The sequence below is a fragment of the Anabrus simplex genome, chromosome 9, assembly GCF_040414725.1.
Source record: "Anabrus simplex isolate iqAnaSimp1 chromosome 9, ASM4041472v1, whole genome shotgun sequence".
Lineage (NCBI taxonomy): Eukaryota > Metazoa > Arthropoda > Insecta > Orthoptera > Tettigoniidae > Anabrus > Anabrus simplex.
In genome coordinates, this window is record NC_090273.1 from 126102390 (window position 1) to 126123905 (window position 21516).

General features: G+C 37.7%; 2 protein-coding genes across 2 annotated transcripts in view; one reads left to right on the top strand and one right to left on the bottom strand.

Moving 5' to 3' along the window:
* The window catches only part of GMF (Glia maturation factor), a 28649-nt gene extending 13211 nt beyond the window's left edge, over nucleotides 1-15438 (top strand). The window contains exons 4-5 of the mRNA XM_067153616.2: nucleotides 1074-1206; nucleotides 15288-15438. Coding sequence (XP_067009717.1) covers nucleotides 1074-1206; nucleotides 15288-15427 — 273 coding nt within the window. The 3' untranslated portion in view covers nucleotides 15428-15438. The remainder of the gene's footprint in view (nucleotides 1-1073; nucleotides 1207-15287) is intronic.
* Nucleotides 15439-15562: 124 nt separating this feature from the next.
* cni (protein cornichon) overlaps nucleotides 15563-21516 on the bottom strand; it is an 80021-nt gene continuing 74067 nt past the window's right edge. The window contains exon 5 of the mRNA XM_067153615.2: nucleotides 15563-15890. Within this exon, the coding sequence (XP_067009716.1) occupies nucleotides 15863-15890 (28 nt within the window). The 3' untranslated portion in view covers nucleotides 15563-15862. The remainder of the gene's footprint in view (nucleotides 15891-21516) is intronic.

The window sequence follows — 21516 nt, forward strand, 5'->3', positions numbered from 1 at the left end:
CACTGGGTGGACACAGTTTAACATCATACCTGATACAAATACCATGCCACAAATCAGTGTCTTGTCAAGGTCGCCCATTTTAGTCGCCTTCTACAATGGGTAGGGGATACAATGGATCTATTCTATATTGTTCGTACTGTTTGCTGTGTGTCTGATGTGTGTTGTGATCTTGCTGAGTTCATGTTATTGTGTGTTGGTTTGTTGTCCACCCATTTCACTGAAAATAATCGTGTCTTTCATATTACATAATTTGGTTTCATTATCTCTGAAAGTGATATCAGAAAGATTTATTATTCTGGGATGAAAGTTGTGTGTAATTGTGGTTTGTTTTTGGTGCTGTTAGGAATTTTCGTTTCTTCTGTTGTGGTTTTGGGTAACTTTTTATTTTGTTGTCTCCAGTTCATGCGTTTGTCATACATTTTGATTATTTTTATAGCCAATGGAAAAATTCTTGGCCATACTTACTGTTGATTGTTAGATATTTTAGTATGATTTGTCAAGTCTACTTGTTTTGTTGAATATCAAAAGTTTGACTCATTTCCTAACCTTAAAATGGTTAACCAGTTGTTGAATAGGTGAGCCAGTTGGGGCAAATTCATTTCTTCAGTGTTGGTGTTCATTGCAATGTGGTTATTGCATTGGTAATGAATTTACTGATTTTGATGGTACCCCACTAGAGCACTTGCAGCCACATTTTTTATTGCTGTTCTCAGCAAGTGTAACATTGGTAATATGAACAAATAGCCAAGTGTTCCTGTTCATCATGCATTTCTTCATGATATAAGCCCTGTAATTAATTTAGAAATACTTGTGAAATTAAATATCCAAAAACCTTATCACTTTTAATACCAGTACTTCATAACGTTCGTCCATCTTACAAGGAAAGTTGGGATTGTTTGGAGTTTATCTGCTGTAACGATGTGCAAATGATGATTTTTATTTCTATAGTATCTAGAAATAATTAAATACATTTTCAAAGCTTTAAAGTATACATATCACGCATCAGTTAGTTGTCTATGTCTGCTTTATCATTTATGTGTATTTAAATCTAACAGTGTTGTATTATGTTTTAGGATGTAAGTGTAGATGAGCTTAGAGAAAATTTACCTGGACATCAACCTCGTTTTGTAGTGTACAGTTACCGGATGGAACATGGAGATGGACGTGTGTCCTTCCCCATGTGTTTTATATACATAACGCCCAGAGGTAAGTCAAGTTTTACTATGGTTACAGTATTATTATTAGTTTGGCAGTGAATAGAGAGAGTGAGTGTGACAGTCATCCATTTTCTGTGGAATCCTCAATGTAATACAAATGGAACAGTATAAATGAGGATTCAGTTTGCTAAAGCCAGAATATATAGAAAATATTTGAAGAAATGAAAAATGATATTGTAAAGAGAAACAGTACTTCACAGCACTTCAATTTGGCATCATCTAATCCAGTACTCTTATAAAAATCCAGTTTATCTCCATTTTAAATAACATCGCACGAACTCGTAGCTAACAGCTACATGGCTTAAACTGCACAGCCAATTTGCTTGGTCTTCTCCCTTAACTGTTAAATCCTTTGTTTCTCATACTACTAACATATCCCACACAGAATATCTACACACTAGGTATTGTTCGATTAGGAAATTAAGTTGTAAAGGAAGTGCATAAATTTTCCCTGAAGAGACTTACTTTTGCCTTCTGATTCCCCTTGAAGTTGCAAACAGCCTTTGAAACTTACCTTACAATCACATTCCATCCTAGCATACTGATCAAAATCATCCCTGTTATGAATTTTTGATCCGGAATTCATTGGAAGTGAAATTTGCCCCTCATTACTGGAAACCTATTATCTATAATCTCATAATAGATACACAATAGGCTATTATTTCCTACACGCATGTGCTATACAGAGATATATAGAAAGAGCACCGCTACAAAAAACAATTATCTAGTACTAAGAAAATGTGAAACATTAATACTTTTTGACAAAACAAAAATACGACAGTAATAAAAAGATTTTCATCGGCTGTGCATTGAACCCAAGACATTCAGACAACACTCTTTTATGTTATCCATTCAATTGTATGTGCTTGTGCAGTTGTCGAATGAAAAGCGTATCCCTAATAGTTCCCAGGCTGTTGTGGTATCCAGAGTAAATTACATTGTTTACTTTTTAATATAGGATTTTCTTGAACAATTTTCCAGTACTTTATTCATAGAGTAGTATGAAACCAGGATAGTGCATGTGGAACAATGGCACTGGCTGTGGAAGCAGGCTGGGTAAAATAGTCCCATAATTTAATGAGAAAAACTTCACGTTACAAATTTGTAAGCATTGTGTTCCTCGTGTTAAATATAAGTTCAATAAGCTGTATGCTATTCTTATAATACTGATGACTGACTGATGCCCGCTTGAAATGAATAAATGCACACAACAATTCGTTTGGTAGTACTTAGGCCATATTTCAACGATGGTCTGAAAATGCACATAGAGTACATTTTGTGTTTAGAATAAAATAATTTTAGAGACTTTTTCTGCATTATTCACATGATGTAGAAGAATTTGGTGCAAACCTAGTCTCCTAACAACTCCTTGTAGTTGAGCAGCTAGTTTTTTGTGAAAAATAAAATAATATTAGTGTTTTATAAATATAGATCTTCAGTCTGCCTGAACCCAAGTTATAAACTTCATGGTTCTGATGACATATGTCAATTTGTATATATTTGTTTCATGTCAATTGTGTGCATGTACATTTGTTTAGTAGTTATTGGATATTTTACATTAAGGCTGAAGATGGCCAGCCCTGGCAAAAACTAGTCCCTAATTAATTAATGTAATTTATAATATTACATATTATAGTATTGAATGGTGGACCATTACTACATTAATAATTATTTTGAACCCTAGTCCTACACACCCCCTCTCTTGCAAAATGGTTTCAGGAAACTAAGACTTCATCCATGTCAAAATGTATCCTTTAAAAATCATAGTTATTGAAAGTTCCTTTATATATACTCCAGTGGCCTCTGCTGTTATATCCTTATTTCATGAGTTTATACTCTCTTCCTACTTCCATTTTTAGACACCTGTTGTGTGACACACTAGAAACAGTGTCTAAAAATACATTGGCAGTAGCAATATAGTGCACTGGTATTGTTCACTTTATTCATTGATGGCTGCCTGAAAATTCAAAGAGGTATTGTTTTTACAATAAACCAGCTTTCTCCCGGTTTCAGTATTTTTTAAAAATTGAAATATAAATTAATCATCAGTGTTTTGAGTTTTTTTTTTTTTTTCAGCACTACCTCCCAGGTTTAGTTTATCCTGGTTAGAGGTTTGAAGGCCAGTTCCCCTTTCTGTCGCCACACATTGGTCCTATTGAAAACCTACCCAAAAAGCCCACCTGGTGGCCATGATCATTAAGGCATAAAGTCTTTACAGTCTGACACCATGGTTAGTTGGTTCAAGTCCCGTTGGTGGAAAAAGAAATCACCATCAAAATGTTAGCCAATAGGATAGGAGAGGTTGTGATATACAATTTATAATAACTAGATAACACAGCAAAATTGTATGTTCAATTCCAAACCTATCAACAGTGTTCATATGGTGTGATTCATCCATTGCATGGGAGTCTTAAGAATTGAACAAACACCTTGGTGTTGTTCGACAGGAGCAGGCTATGTGCTTACACCGGGTTTCACTCTCTCCCTACCTGATTATCATCTTTCACACAGGTCGTCAAGTATAAGACCTGCACCAGCAAGCCGAGCACCTTCTCGGACATTCCCATCACCAAAAGCCATAGACTAAATAAATAGATAATAAATGCTATCCAAAGTTACTGGGATTTGAACTCAGACACACAGAATAAAATCCTATGTACTAAGATAACAATAGAAATGGTGGAAGGTATTTTAATACAGCAACCACTCAACATTATACTCATTTTATCATGAATAGTTTTCTATTTGTTTCCGTAAAGAAAACGTTGTCTTTGTTGTTTGAGTCATCAGTGCATAGACTGGTTTGATGCAGCCCTCCATGCCACCCTATCATGTGCTAAGCTTTTCATTTCTACGTAACTATTGCATCCTACATCTGCTGTAATCTGCTTGACATATTCATACCTTGGTCTACCCCTACCATTCTTACCACATACACTTCCTTCAAAAACCAAATTAACAAGTCCTGGGTGTCTTAAGATGTGTCCTATCATTCTATCTCTTCTTCTCGTCAAATTTAGCCAAATCGATCTCTCACCAATTCGATTCAGTATCTCTTCATTCATGATTTGATCTATTCATTTCACCTTCAGCATTCTTCTGTAACACCACATTTCAAAAGCCTCTATTCTCTTTCTTTCTGAGCTAGTTATCGTCCATGTTTCACTTCCATACAATGGCACGCTCCACACGAAAGTCTTCAAAAACATTTTTCTAAATCCGATATCAATGTTTGAAGTGAGCAAATTCCTTTCTTAAGAAAGCTCTTCTTTGCTTCTGCTAGTCTGCATTTTATGTCCTCCTTACTTCTGCCATTGTTAGTTATTTTACTACCCAAGTAACAATTTTCATCTACTTCCTTTAAGACTTCATTTCCTAATCTGATATATCCTACATCACCTGCCTTCGTTCGACTGCATTCCATTAGTTTTGTTTTCGACTTATTTATTTTCATCTTGTACTCCTTACCTGAGACTTCGTCCGTACCATTCAGCAACTTCTCGAGATCTTCTGCAGTCTCCGATAAAATAACAATATCATCGGGAAATCTCAAGGTTTTGATTTCCTCTCCTTGGATTGTGATTCCCTTTCCAAATTTCGCCTTTTTTTCCTTTACTGCCTGTTCTATGTAAGCATTGAAAACGAGGGGGGACAAACTGCAGCCTTGCCTCACTCCTTTCTGGATTGCTGCTTCTTTTTAAAAGCCCTCGATTCTTATCACTGCAGACTGATTTTTATACAGATTGTAGATAATTCTTCGTTCTCGGTATCTGATCCCTATCATCTTCAGAATCTTAAATAGCTTGGTCCAATCAACATTATTGAATGCCTTTTCTAGATCTACGAATGCCATGTACGTGGGCTTGTCCTTCTTGATTCGATCCTCTAAGGTCAGACGTAAAGTCAGGATTGCTTCACGTGTTCCTACATTTCTTCTGAAGCCAAATTGATCTTCTCCCAACTCAGCTTCAACTTGTTTTTCCATTCTTCTGTAAATAATACGTGTTAAAATTTTGCAGGCATGAGATACTAAACTAATGGTGCGGTAGATTTCACACCTGTCAGCACCGGCTTTCTTGGGAATAGGTATAACAACATTCTTCCGAAAATCGGATGGGACTTCTCCTGTCTCATACATCTTGTACACTAAATGAAATAACCTTGCCATGCTGGTTTCTCCTAAGGCAGTCAGTAATTCAGAGGGAATGTCATCAATTCCAGGTGCCTTGTTCCTATTTAGGTCACTCACAGCTCTGTCAAACTCTGACCTCAAAATTGGGTCTCCTATTTCATCAGCATCAACAGCCTCTTCATGTTCCAGAACCAAACTATCTACATCTTTACCTTGATACAACTGTTGGGTATGCTCCTGCCATCTTTCTGCTTTGTCTTCTTTCCCTAGAAGTGGCTTTCCATCTGAGCTCTTAATATTCATACACCTAGATTTCCTTTCTCCAAAGATTTCCTTGATTTTCCTATATGCAGCATCTACCTTTCCTAGGACCATACAACCTTCGACAACCTTGCACTTTTCCATCAGGCATTCTTCCCTAGCTCCCTTGCACTTTCTATTCACTTCATTCTTTAATCGCCTGTATTCTTTTCTGCCCTCTTCATTTCTAGCATCTCCTGAGTTACCCACTGATTCTTAGTTGATCTTTTCTTCCTTCCTAACATTTCTTCAGCATACCTACTGACTTCATTTTTCATGACTATCCGCTCTTCCTCTATTGTGTTTCCTTCAGCCTTTTCATTTAGTCCTTTTGCAACATGTTCCTTGAAACAATCCCTCACACTCTTTTTCTTTCAACTTGTGTAGATCCTATCTTTTTGCATTCTTTCCTTTCTTCAATTTCTTCAACTTCAGATGGCATTTCATGACCAACAAGTTGTGGTCAGAGTCCACATCTGCCCCTGGGAAAGTTTTGCAATCTAACACCTGGTTTCTGAATCTCTGCCTAATCATAATGAAGTCTATTTGATATCTTCCAGTGTCTCCAGGTCTCGTCCACGTATACAGCTGTTGTTTGTGGTGTTTCAACCAAGTATTGGCAAGGACTAAATTATGATCAGTGCAGAATTCAACCAGCCGACTTCCTCTTTCTTTCTTGTCCCAAGTCAAATTCTCCTACTGTATTACCTTCTCTTCCTTGGCCAACCACTGCATTCCAGTCTCCCATCACAATTAGATTCTCGTCACCTTTGACATGTGTTGTATGTATGTTGGGTATTCAGACCGAAGGCTGGTTTGATCCTCCACAGCTACGCCAACAGCTGTCATAAACAGCCTAGGCATCACTGAAGAGGCGTACTAGGGAAATGAGGATTGAGGTAGTTTCCCGTTGCTTTCCTCACCGAGCCAGAAGTTGCTATTACATATCAGTCTGCCAAGCCCACTGAAATGCATGCACCAACTGACCCTATGAGCGATATTTTCACACCATTCATAACAGGGACTGGCTGCATAAGGAATGGTATTACTAGCATCGCTCATACCTCAGTCACTTTCATATTGTCAAAGCCAAAGATGAGACTGAGACAGGTCAATGAAAGTAACAAATTTATTCTAGCCCATACCAGAAGACATAGTGCACTGTAAACACTATATCCTCGCCAGCAAAGGCATACCTTTGACATATTGTATTAAATCTTCTATCTCCTCATATATTCTTTCGATTTCATCATCATCCGCTGAACTAGTAGGCATATAGACCTGCACTATTGTGGTGGACATTGGTTTGGTGTCTATCTTGACGACAATAATTCTTTCACTATGCTGGTCATAGTAGCTTACCCGCTGCCCTATTTTCTTATTCATTACTAAACCAACTCCTGCATTTGCCCTGTTTGATTTTGTGTTGATAATTCGGTAGTTGCCTGACCAAAAATCCTGTTCTTCCTGCCAACGTACTTCACTTATACCAGCTACATCTAACTTTAGCCTATCCATCTCCCTTTTCAGATTCTCTAACCTACCACAACGATTCAAACTTATAAAATTCCACGCTCCGACTCGCAGAATGTCAGTATCCATCTTCCTGATGATCGCCCCCTCTCGTGTAGTCCCCACCCGGAGATCCGAATGGGGGACTAGTTTACCTCCGGAATATTTTACTCGGGAGGAAGCCATCATCAGTACATCATTCATACAGAGAGAGCTGCATGTCCTCGGGAGTTAGTTATGGCTGTAATTTCCTGTTGCTTTCAGCTGTGTAGCAGTATCAACACAGCTAAGCCATGTTGAGTATTATTACAAGGCCGTATCAGTCAATCATCTAGACTGCCACCCTTGCAAGTACCGAAAGGCTGCTTCCCCCCTTTCGATGAACCATTCGTTAGTCTGGTCTCTCAACAGATACCCATCCGATATGGTTGCACCTGCGGCTCGGCTATCTGGTTCATTGGGACACGCAAGCCTCCCCACCGCGGTAAGGTCGCATGGTTCGCAAAGGAGGAACAAAACATTATTAGTGGAAAAATCACAGCAGCTCTTAAGAATAATTACCTTTATAAACCACCCTTACATATTCCTCTGGATTGTGTATGTTGATTTTTCAACTACTCTAAGGCAGATATTACACTGTCAAAGATAATTTGTTAAGTATTGTATGTATTTAACTGTTATAAAATTTTAGAACATACAGTTATTGCATAAAATATTTTATCCTAGTTCAGCAAAGAGAGCTCAATGATAGTTGTGTCCCTGTTTAGATAATATTAGATCAATATGTGTACCACTAAAGAAGAGTACAAAAAGAAAATGCGTTTAGGTTAAACCAGAGGTACTCATGCTGGGCATTTCATCCTGCAGGCAGGCGATTAGCATATGCTATTCACCCATAGTGACGCTGCGGGTATGTCACAATCCATGAAGGTTGCGCGAAGTTCTGCCAGTCACTCTTGATCACTGTGGCAATACCAAAGTTTGAAATGAAGGCAGAAAATAATGAAAGAAAGAGGGCAGAAATCCACATCATTTTCAATGTAAGGAATGTTATTTATGTTCCTTGCAGTTTGTTTTTTGTCCAGATACAACCTCAATAATTTTTGTACTAGACATAATGAATGACAATTTTCAAGATTATACACAGTTCAAAAAAATTAGGGAGACATGTTTTGTAACGTCTGGTATGTGAACGTTAATTTGGTAGATGGGGTTCCAATGGTTGTACAGCATACCTGGAGACCTTAGCTACTCAGGGTATGTCAAATCGAAGTTATACTCCATCTGTAGGCGTAGCCATGCATTAAACTGTCAGGTGACCCCTCAAAACAAAGTGAATAGCGGTGCATCCGTGTGTCATTGTGAGGTACACAGCCTACTGCGGTCATCTGAGCACGTTGTACGTCAACCAGCCCATCCCATGAGACATCTTAACGAGGCTCAAGTCGCAAGGGCCGTCACTTTGATCCAGAAAGGATGGACTTTTCGTCGTGTTGCTGTGGATCTCAATGTCTCTCCGTCAGTTATTCAACGCTTGTGGAATCGCTACAGTGAGACAGGCCAATTCACAAGGAGGGTTGGACAAGATCGTGGACGCATGACAACCCCACAAGATGACCGATATCTGACCATCTGCACGTTGCGGCGTCATTCAGCAACTGCCAGAGAACTGCAACAAGACCTCAGGAGGGTCACTGGAGTCGCGGTGTCTGACCAGACAGTAAGGAACCCAGATGTCCTGTTCGAGTGCCCCGCTTAACGCAGCAACATCGCGCAGCTCGCATTTTGTTTGCCCGTGCCCATGTCAATTGGCAACTTCACCAATGGAGACCTGTGTTGTTCACAGACGAGTCCAGATTTCCCCTGCCACAGCGTGATCGACATCAACGTGTATGGAGACTCCATGGTGACAGTACATGCCAAATGTTGTCCAGGAAGGTGACCTATTTGTGATGGTGTGGGGTGCATCAGTATTGATGGCCATACGGATCTTGTCGTCGTCCGTGGTAATCTTACATCGAGCAGATACTGCTACAGTATGTGTTGGTTGCTGCATACGGTGTTGGCCCCGAATTCGTACTCTCACACAACAATGCCAGGGCTCATGTAGCGCACATCACCAGAGCTGTCTTGCGAGAACTGGACATTCAAGAGATGAAGTGGCCAGCAGTGAGTCCCGACCTTAATCCCATCAAACATGTGTGGGATAGGCTTGACAGAAGTGTTCGTGGGCGTCCTGTTTCACCACAGACTCTCCAAGACCTCGAAGAATGGGACCTGATACCGTAACGTGAGCTCCGTCGACTTATATAGAGCATGCTACGTAGGTAGGTGCCAAGCTGTGATGAATGCTCATGGAGGACTGTTATCACTTTGTTTTCACCCCTATTTGGACATTTCCATTTGTGTTCTGAAAATAAATGCAAATCCATCAATATTCTTTTGTATACTTGAATGGTAAAGAATAAAGATTTAGTTGTTAATATACCTGGGTGTGAGGTATTGTTTTGTGGAGCATGGCATACATTCAAAATCATGTTCCCCTAATTTTTTTTAAACTGTATTTTAAGAGGTGCTTTAAAAACATTTCTAATATAATATGGAGTTAAGGTGGATAAGCTGTGGCTTGTAGTTGAAACTCACGAACAGTCTAATCACGCTTACCAGGAATAACATCAGTTAGATTATTTGCATTTACATTGTTGTTGTACTTTAATCTTATGTCCTTATTCGTGATGAAACTCCCTTGCCATTCAGAGACTAGCTATTTTCATTGGACGCCTGATACGTTTCAAATACTATTTTAGGAATTCATTGAACAGGAATAGTCACAAATATACAACACTGTGAAAAACCTAGCAGTAAACTTGTTGTATTATGTAAATATACCATGTTTTGCTGAATGGATAACAGGAATTTCACGTTTTTAAATAGGAATACTGTCATTCTTATCCAAGGAATTGCAGATCGTAGCTTGCATGCTTAAACCCTATATTTTTGTAAATTGTAACATAAAAATTATAAGGTGTCAGTTTCCTTTGAATGTATAAATATAAGAAAATAAAACTGATTGTTTATATCGAACGCAGTATCTATCAAACTGGAATATCTTTAAATGTTTTTTTTTTCTTTTCTTTTTGTATTGTCTTTTTAAGGGCAAATACTGGTACACCAATCAACATTTTGCTGAGTAGTGAAGAGCTTCCTAGTCACAATTGTACATCACTGTTTCACTTCCCTGTAAAGTGTGTTCGCTCTCTCGCTTCACTCTGACATATGCTTGCTACGTAAGCCAGCTGCACTGGACTAGCCTCAATGGGCACCCAGCTGAGCACTTCTGGTTTAAACCATGTATTGAAAGGTGCGACTAGAAAGGCATCCATCAAAATGTATTGAGAGAACTGCAGTATGACGATATGAAATGTTACATAAATTCAGAATGAAGAAACTTAAAAGTTTATCAAAAGTGTCAACATTTATCTAACTCTTATTCCATAGATATGTGAAGTATCACCCAAGGAAAGATAATGTATAGAGATAGGAATATTTATTGTATTTTCTCTTTCTTGAATAGCCTTAAATTAAGACAACAATTAATTTATACTCTGAAATAAGCACATTGGTTGCAACGTTTCAGCTGAACTTTCAATCTGCCATTTTTGATTCAAACTATCATAGTCAAATCTTCTACAAGTAAAAAATGTCTTTGATAGTGTAATATCAGCTTAAGGGACAAATAAACAGTCAACACTGTAAGATCACACAGCACAGCAATCACTTTAGAAAGACTGCTCATCGTCCAAGATGTAGTCCATGGCCTTTCTGCAATGGGAAGCACTCACTGAATTGACACGATTTTCTTGAAACAGGCAAGAAGAAAGGATATAGACTAGATCTGATTTGGCAATTCAAGACAAATGCTAGTCAGCCAGCTGAAATGGACGAGATAAGGCAATTTACCTGCCCACTGTACCCTTCTACAAAAATACTTACCATCTTTGTGACATTGATATTAGTGGTTTTATGATTGGCGCAGAGGATAAAATACTTAAGAAAACACCACAACCCTTGAATCGTTTTGGTGTTTAAACAAATCCTACCAGGAAATACCATTTTCAGAAACCAGTTATATAACAAATGAGGATTCACCCAAAAACAGTTTTTCAGCAAATTTGATATTTGTTATATATTGTAAAGAATCATTCTTGCAATTTCAGACTGCAAATATTTAAATACTCGGTATGTAAAATTGTACAGTATTTTTTGTCTCTAAGGCATTCTCTAAATAGGGACAGAAGAAATTATTAAAAAGAAAGCACTGTGACATGTACAGCTCATTAATAGCCTTAGCTGCCATCATGACTGTTGGTACATCAGATGGCCTACAGATACTGGAATGTCAATGCTACAATATCCACAGCCATATTCTCGTCTTTGTTGACTGATAATAGGATTATCAGCCTTGTGTATTGTGCTCTAATATTTACATTATCTGTAGATGACAGTTCTTTTTCATGCATTGAACCAGCAGCAATGTTTATGATTGATGGTTTGATGGGTAACTGGTCTTGTTCCCAGAAAAAAAGTGTTCTTTTTACTGTAGTAATTATCTTTAATTCCTATTGGGAATTATGGATTTTTCTCCTTACAATTTTGTGCCTGTAAAAGGTAAATAATGTACTCTGTGCCCAATTTCTTCAACTATTTTATTTTTTTAATGTGTTATGAATTGCAGCTTATACAATAGTATAGGTTCAAGAAATGTAGGTTTTCTTATATATACATAACACCGATTCCTTTTTTCTTGAAATCTCATAACTACTACTGCATTTGAGCTGTTTAATACGAGTACTTTGACTAGTTCACGGACATGGTAACTCGCATTGTCTCACTCTTTAATAACTGAAGAATAAATTACGAAGTCTTAACTGTTCCCTATTCTTTTCATTGATATAAATACCAAAAGCTATCTCCATAAAGGCCATGAAGGCCCTCTGAGGAGTGGAAGGTAGAGATTTCCATTATCTGTAACCTTTGCACTAAGTGGGATAGAGTGGTTAGCTTTATGACCGGCGATCTTTGCCCCCAGGAATTAACCTAGTACTCGTTTCTGGTGTAATCCCAGGGACACATGTCCCTCCAGAAGTGGAAATTTTGTTTCTAAATATTTAGACTTACTGATGGGGAATCCAACTAGAGTCCTTTCGAGTGAATTGAGCACACCTTTACCAACTCGGCTAGGCAGCCCCTAATACCAGCTTGAACTACAATGTCCTTCCTGAGGTTTTGTTTGATATACACGTCTAGAACCTTAGTAACAGATATATCTTTTGAAAGCAATAATATAAACTTCAGGTGCCATTACAGATGAAGATAGAGATAGTCTATGTGCAAAGTTACATAACAATGTAGCCATAGGCGGTAATATTTCAGGATTGAATATAATTATGTAAAACATGCGGTAGGGAGACCATCAGCTATTATACTCTGAAATCCCTCAGAACTTACAAGCATAAGGTAATGACCATGGGGTCCCTACATGAGTTGGGCATTGCTGCCAACTTTCTTAGTCAACGCTCGTTCTCTTTATACCCTTATGGTGTCTTTCATGATTCTTCCGTCCCTTTCAACAATAGCTTCATTCTTTAAGGTGTCAAACCTCTTTCAGTCAAAGACAATACTATAGGAGAAAAGTAGTTAATAAAGAAATAGTTCTTTTCATCGAGTCTGACTCCTTGTCAGCCAGGGATTGTATCTATATAATTAAATTCCTGTGGCTTAGGGACCGAGTGTTTGTGTTTGTCTTACCATATCTTCATATAAAAACACCACTCTACTAATTCACCACAGAAACGTACAATAGTAAATAAATCCCTCCACACAGGGTTGGCATCAGGTCATAAAACTGGGCGAAATCCATACGAAGTGCCGACCTCAAGAAATTGTAAAAAAGGCTAAGAAGAAGAGGATAATGCTTTTCATTGACTCATTAGCTGTATGAAACAGAATCATATTGATTTGTAATTATTAATAGAATAAAATCGCCTAGATTTTGCTATTAAAGTAAGTTAAGAACTATCAGCAAATCAATACTTTCGTGAGAATATTAATTACTAGCCGTTTTATCACACGTGCTATGAGGGCCAAACAAGATTCCTTTATCAACTAGTATCACAACATATTTTCTAGAATATTTGTTACAGTTCATGATGGTATTAGGTTTGCAAGGCCTATGGAGTTATCATTTTCACCTCTTTCATGGTTCTTCCCTCCCTTCATCAGTACCTTCATTCTTTGAGGTGTCAGAGTGCAAAGCAAATAATTAAAATAGTCTAGTGAAGTATATTAATGTTGACTTCATGTGACATCAATGTCCTAACTGTGAAAATGGTATAAAATGTTCATTTACAGAATTATATGAACTATAACAGCCAGTCAGTGATCCCAAGCTGAATGTGATGTAAACTGAGACTTGAGAAGATGTTTTATTGTGGATTTGAATTATTTGAATAGTGAATGAACATCAAAACAGAATAACAAAAGAATTCTGAACATAGGCCATCCAGTGTGTCAGCCAGCATAGGGTGGATAGCACTTGCAATGCTGCAAAGCCAAATTTCAGAAGAATTACTACTTAAGGAGTGGGAAAAAAAATTACACATTAACGTGGGGAATGTGACGCTGCATGTTTCAGCCATCCATTGCCTTATACTATCTGTCATTAAGAAATGACAATAAGGTCATTTAAAATGTAAATTACCAGTTAACAGTTAAGAGGAAACTTGTTAAAGAATTGGCAAAAATGTGAAGTCTTATGCATCAATATGGAAATAAAACAAGAGTATTGCTCTATGTAACATTAAAAAAATTAGTACTTTCATATAGTTAAAAAATGTCACATTTGCATTCTTGCTAAAAGAAGTGGCTATTGTCACTACAGAAGTCAGTTGGACTTAACCATTTTCAGTGAGGATGCATCAAAAATCTTCTTTGAAAGATATGTGCAGTAATCTTAACTATTTTTATTCTTTGCATTTCATGCTGACCTTGTCCATCTATTGAAACAAATTTTCTGGTATGGCTCAGACAGTATAGCAATGGCCTTCTGAGCCCAAGTTGGTGGGTTCAGTCCCAGCTCACTTTGGAGAAGATGCTCAGAGTTCCATCAGCAGATTTACTTGCACATATTAAAAGAATTCCAGCGTACCTCTGTGTCTCCGAGCGATAGAAACCATTAACATTAGCAAGTTTTTTGTCCATCCTATTTGAATTACCGTAAACGCCAAAGTCATGCGGGTGGTGTTCTGCGCATGCATCAGTTTTTTGTTGTGAGAGGTTATTGCCTCAAACCCTCAGAGTGATGAGTTTATCAAAGGAAATTCATGGGAGAAAACTGATGGCAACAGGCAAAAATGTTTCTTTGCATGAATGGAGCATTACAGAATATACAGAAGCAGAGGATCGGTGTTCTGTTACAAATCTTATTTATGTTTTTAAAGCATCTGCGAACAGTTGAAGATTTGTTTTTTCAATCGGAAATGGATTCGGCATTCCTTGTTGATTAATTGGCTTAAATCCAGCTTTGGATTTGCCATCCATCATTGCTAAATATTTCTTCTTCCGTGGAAGGTATGTAATTTCAGATGGTTAAACCAAATGCTGCGATTCCTATATTTTCTAATAATAAATAATAATGTTATTTGCTTTACGTCTCACTAACTACTTTTACGGTCTTCGGAGATGCCGAGGTGCCGGAATTTAGTCCCGCAGGAGTTCTTTTACGTGCCAGTAAATTTACCGACACGAGGCACCTTCAAATACCACCAGACTGAGCCAGGATCGAACCTGCCAAGTTGGGGTTAGAAGGCCAGCGCCTTAACCATCTGATCCACTCAGCCCAGCCCTACATTTTCTTTAATGTTTTTGATGTATATGATTGCGCAGGCAAAAATTCTGTTATTTATATTCCCTTCTCCCAACTTCTTCTTTTGAAATAATTACAGGCATTAATTATTTTTCTTGTACTTGATTTTCTACAGGAAAAAAAGAACATGCAAGTTTAAAGTTAATTTTGTCAATATTATTTGTAAAAATGTCCTATATCATGTTCTGTTTTTAATTTGCAGATAGCCAAATGGAATTACAGATAATGTATGCCGGGACAAAACTAGCTTTGCAGAAAGAAGCTGATCTTACAAGAGTGTACGAAGTCCGTGAACTAGAAGAACTCACAGAAGAATGGCTTCAGGAGAAACTTAAAAAATGAACGGCAATCAATCTTGCAAACAAAACAATTCTAACTCGCTCTTAGTTCCTTTATACCATTGATGCTGTCAATATGACATTCAAAAAAAAAAAACAGAACTAGAGCAAGGAAAGACATTCCTTAGCAAGTCATTCCTCTTATTTCTACAAGGTATATTTATTACACTATACTTTTATACAAATTAAAATACAACATAGAAATAATTACGTACAAATTACAATATCTTTTAAATACCAAAACTATGGAAGATTTGAGTAGTTACACCATACTTTAACCATAGAAGAGTCTAAAAAACATAAATACATTACTACTCATTGTGACACCATTTACATCAAAAGATGTTTATTTTGGCTTCATGAACAATCCATGAAAGGAGGTATTGACATGCGGGAATGAGCGAGATGATGGGATGAAAACTGCTGGTTGTTGCGTTTTTCAAGTTGAGATCAGTGAATATATCATTCTGAAAAAGAAAAGGGAGAATCATTTGTCAACAAAAAATAAAGTTTCATTTCAAGGGAAAAGACTCCCATCTAAAGAGCCATTTTTGACATACATTACAACTAGGCTAGTTTACATTTATTAACAGTAGAACAGAAAGTGGCTTGTTCAGTGAGGGCAAGCTGCTGCTGCATGAACATCTTCACAGAAGGGTAATATTTAGCAAATTATCATATATTGCACACAGAGTATTTGTTTTAAAATTAAATGTCAGTAGCTAGTCACTGCAAGGAAACAAACGACAAAAGTGATTTTGAAGCTAGTTTCCCCACCAAGACAATGTAATTTGTTTTCAAAATATAAAGTCAGAAGAGAGCTTCTCTAGTGGTTAAAACATGTTCTATAAAGACTGGAGAGACAGCTGAGGTACATTTAACTTACAAGTCATGTGTTCATTTCCAATACCTATGTGGAATGTATAGCGGACAAAGAGATCTGGGCAAAAACTAACTCAGTCTAGGCAAATATTTGGGATTTCTAGTAATTTACAAAACACACTAGACTACAGACTAAAATCAACAAGCAGAGAAAACGGAGAGCGATTCCAGAAGCAGAAAGAAAATTACGTTCAGAAAGGATAAAACAGTATTGGGCTGATAAAAAGAAGAAAAACCTTGTTAATTTGAAGTCGTTGGGACTAAAAGATCGGACATCAAATTACGTGATTTCGAATTAAACACCAATTCATAATTCAGAAGTGCCAACCTTTGTCGCATTACGAAACATTCTAAGGCCCATTACTGCATGCAGTTAACCTTGATTCATAGTTTAAACCTTTCAAATGCCCTGGCGGGAAAAAAAAACAACAACAAAAAAAAACACCTATTTCCAAAATATATCCAAGAAGGTGCATTTAGAGTATTCAAATAATACCCTTGCACAACTCACTGACGGACATAACCTCTCGCAACGGAAGAAAGTAAAAAAAAAAGCACGATTCAAAGATGAGGAGAAATCTATGCTGGCTCCCATGTGCAATACAGTCACCTTTATCCTTACACGAATTTCCGCCACGGCACTTCTCTCGTACTTCAGAAATGTAAACATTTGCCGCACCACAAAGTATTCTAAAATGCATTAATGCATGCAATCTCTTTGATTCACAGTTCAAACCTTTCAAATGCCATGGAAAAAACTATTTCTGAAATGTATCCAATATAGTGCATTTACAATGTTGTTTAGTAAGCATGCTAGCTTCTGACAAGGAATGACTTGAGCAAGAGTCCTGCTCTCCAGACCTTGTCATAGGCGGATATAAGGTCGACAAAAGCTGCAGCAGTCTTCGGTCGTTTCTGGAATCCTGCTTCAATCTCTGTCAGTGTTAACTCCTGGACACTGTTAAGTATCACTCTTTCGAGCATCTTGTAGATTACGCTAAGGAGTGAATTTGGTCGATAATGTGAAGTATCAGTTCCTTCCTTTCCTGGTTTCAAGACTGCAATTACTTTGGCTTGTTTTGACAACTTGGTTTTTTGCCAGTTCGTAGAATTTCATTGAAGAAGTAACAAAATAAACATACTAAAATTTTATATAAAAGTACATCATTTTTAACAGAGTTTGATTTCCCAACACACCGCAAATACCTCGCACCCTGATTTCCAAACCAAAAGTATCAGAAATATGCAAGTAAATTATTGTAGTACCCAGGTACTTAAAGGGGTCTTGCTTGTTCATAAAATTTTGATATTTAGTCCTATCATCACACTACGACTATCTTTAACCTCTTAGCTGGGCATGACGTATATATATTCGTACGCTGAATGCTACAGGGTAATGGGCATGACGAACATATACGCATTCGTCTTTTACCGCGAATATCTCCTGGGTATGACGAGTTACTTTGCCGCATCGTGTATTGTCTTAATCGATGTTTTTCCCGCTCAATGACAGCAAATATCACATGTTATCAAGTTATCAAATTTTACAGTCACCTATGTCCTGAAGCCATACACTTTGAATTCCTGTCATTCTGCTATTCTTGAGAGAGATTAGGATATTACAGTAAAACCTCGTTAATTCGAAGTCGTTGGGACTCAAAAATCGGACTTCAAATTACGTGATTTCGAATTAACCGCCAATTCACAATTCAGAAGTACCAACTCTTGCCGCGTCACAAAATGTTCTAAGGTCCGTTACTGCATGCAGTATAACCTTGATTCACAGTTTATACCTTTCAAATGCCATGAAAAAAGAACTTATTTCCAAAATGTATCCAAGAAGGTGCATTTACAGTATTCAAATAATTCACTTGGATATCTCACTGGCAAACATAACCTCACACAACGAACAAAAGAAAAGCACGACTCAAAGAAATCTATGCTGGCTCCCATGCGCAAGTGTTTTATTCATTGGATTACTATACTGTATGCATTTTAGATGCCTTGTATTTACACAGGAAGTACCCGATGCCCTTAAAATCAAACTTTCCTATGACTCTATCCTTGTACGATTTCCCGCCATGGCACTTCTCTCGTACTTAAGAAATGTAAACACTTGCCACGTCGCAACGTGTTCTAAGACACATTAATACATGCAATAGATTCACAGTTTAAACTTTTCAAATGCCATGGAAAGAACTATTTCTGAAATGTGTCCAACAAGGCGCATTTACAATGTTCAAATAATGCACTTGGATAAATCACCGACAAACATAACCTCACGCAACGAAAGAAAAAAAATCACACAATTTGAAGACGAGGATAAATAATGCTGGTTCCCTTGTGCAAATGCATTATTTTTTGGATTTCTTTACTGTTTGCATTTTTAGATGCTTTGTACTGGCATGGAAAGTGCCCGACGTCCTTAAAACATTGTGGCTTATCGAACTTTTCTATGACGAGGGGATAAAGTTTCTTGCTTCCATGTGCATTGCAACACACTACAATGACCCCCATCCCCGACCTTTGTACGATTACCCGGCTGATACTTTCTGCTTTAAAACCATAAGACCGTTTGGGCATGCATTAAAAGAAAGCAATGCAGTTTCGTCGGCAATGACAATATTGTACGGTGCCTACGAATTTTATTATATGAGCCACGTTTTTTTGTCAACTGTCGGCATCGCCAATGTTCCGGATTCTGTTTTTCTGCACAATGCCTGTTGTGTGATATTACGGCGTTCCTTAAAAGGTTGAATACAAAAGAATTCCGATTTCATTCAATTTAGCAATCATAAAGCGCGCTGTAGACCCACCGAAGTGAGTGTAAGTGCGGAATGCTACCCCTCCACGTTCCGGAACGCACGTTCTATTATGACGCGAATAAATTTCGAGTTGAAATTACTCTGTAACATACTATTGTTTTAAACTGTAAAGGCAGTTTCGAATTAAGTCTGATTTTCAGTAATGGGGCCGACATTGTACTTCGAATTATCCGTATTTTGAATTAAACAAATTAAATAACATGCAAAACTGTATCTCATGTTTCCGGGAACGAGAGCTTCTTCGAATTAGGCGGGATTTGAATTAACCGATTTCGAATTACCGAGGTTCTACTGTATTTCATTACTTGTCTGGAAGGAATGGAGAATCACATTCTGGATAGCCATAGCCAGCATCAGGATACAAACCTATCTACTCCCCCCCTCCCCTCCACCAAGTTCACAGTCCTATTATAAATATTCAGTCAACATGCTTGGTTACATAAATGAATGAAAGAATGAATGTACCTTACACTGATATAAGCCAGTATTTTCCCCATAGGTTTATTTGGCAAAACTGCACCAATATATTCTTCCCCATAGTGTAATTCATTTGATAATAGTACAATAGTGGGTAGGTGAGTGAAAGTTATCAAATTCTTGCAACCCACTTGGCTATATTTTTTCTATCGTTGCCTACTATAGTTTTGGCAATTCTTATAACATAAGACGCAAATAAAATTTATATTTGTATGTATCACAGCCACGTTAACAGCTCAAAATCGTTACCATTATATAACAGGACATAATTTATTTACATTTTTATTTAATACTATGAAAATCAGTCATCACAGGCTCTTTCAACAAAAATATGCCATAATTTCCTCGAGACAATACAAAATATTTACCTTACTTTATTCGTAGGATTAACGACCATAAAGCAGTTTAAATCCCAGTTCTGTTGCAAATTTAAGAATGAAATCGTGTGTGCCCGTTGCCACTGCTGTGGTTTAAAAAAATTACTGCACTAAAGCTCTGCTCTGTGGCACAAGGATAAATCTGAAGGTTTTGTATTAAATCTAGCCTCTATGGCTCAGGCGGCAGCACGCTTGGCTTCTCCTCGCTGGGTTCCGTGGATCACAAATCTCAGCCACTCCATGTGAGATTTGTGCTGGACAAAGTGGAGACGGGACATGAATTTTTCTGGCTACTCCGGTTTTCCCTGTGATCTTTCATTCCAGCAACACACTCCAATATTATTTCATTTCATCTGTCATTAATCATTTCCCCAAAGGAGTGTGACAGGCTTCGGCAGCCAGCGCAGTTCCTATCCCTACCGCTGGATGGCACTTCATTCCATTCCTGATCCAGCTGAAACTGGTGGATTCTCATTGGAATAAAGCTAGAATTATATAAAATTTTGGAAAGTTTTATTGTAGCGTATAGGTTATTCAACAACACGAGTGTTAAGAAATGCCTATTGGTAACAGCTGCGACGGCTGTCACGCATAGTGAATTCTTGTGGAATTAATGTAATTAACTGGGATAAATTACATATCTCATTTCATAATATTCGTGAAGTTTTTACAATGTCTCAAGTATATACGATTAGATTCAGAGTTTGTGTTGGAGTATGGGGCCCACAAGCCTTTTCCAGGGACTATGATTATCTTCACAGAATTGTTACATTAGGGCCCGGTTTCAACAACACATGTTAAATATATACCAATAAGTAGTTAGTTAATACGGAGTTAGAAATTTAACATCTTGTTAGGTTTCTTGCGTTTCATCAAACTTTTCTTGTGAAATGTTAACTAATCGACTGTTAACTCTCCCAATATTGCGAACTGGTGCGAATCAAGGAGGCAGTGGTACGAACATGCTGTTTTACAGCGCGCTCCGATACACCTTTGTTTGAGCACAGCTATAAAATATGGCGCGTGAAGTGAAACGGAATCGTAGCTCTAATTTTTCCTCCTTCGAAAAAGAGTTGTTAATTGAATTAGTAAATATATGTAAGTTATTGAGTGCAAGCGCACAGATGGCTCGACGATAAAAGAAAAGGATGAGGCGCGGGAAAAGTCCGCGAGGGTTTCAATGGGGTAAACAGATACTTTTTTTAGCGGGTATCCGCTGTCGCCTAACAAAATCACTTCGTTAATTGTCCCACTTCAAACTGTGCTCCAATATGGGAGTTATTAAATATTGTATTGTCGTGTGCAGAACCAGACCACCTAGCAAGTATATCCCTGATTTGGAGGTTAGGCTCACTAATTACCTGAACATTAACAGAGAAATATCCCTTTCGATTAAGATATATTTCGGCCCAATTGCCTCCAGGTGATTGGATTCTTACATGTGTGCAATTTATTGCACGTAGAACAAACACCAGGAAAACGGCTTATTTCATAGAAGTCGCGGATAATTTGCTGACGCTCTTCTACTGAAG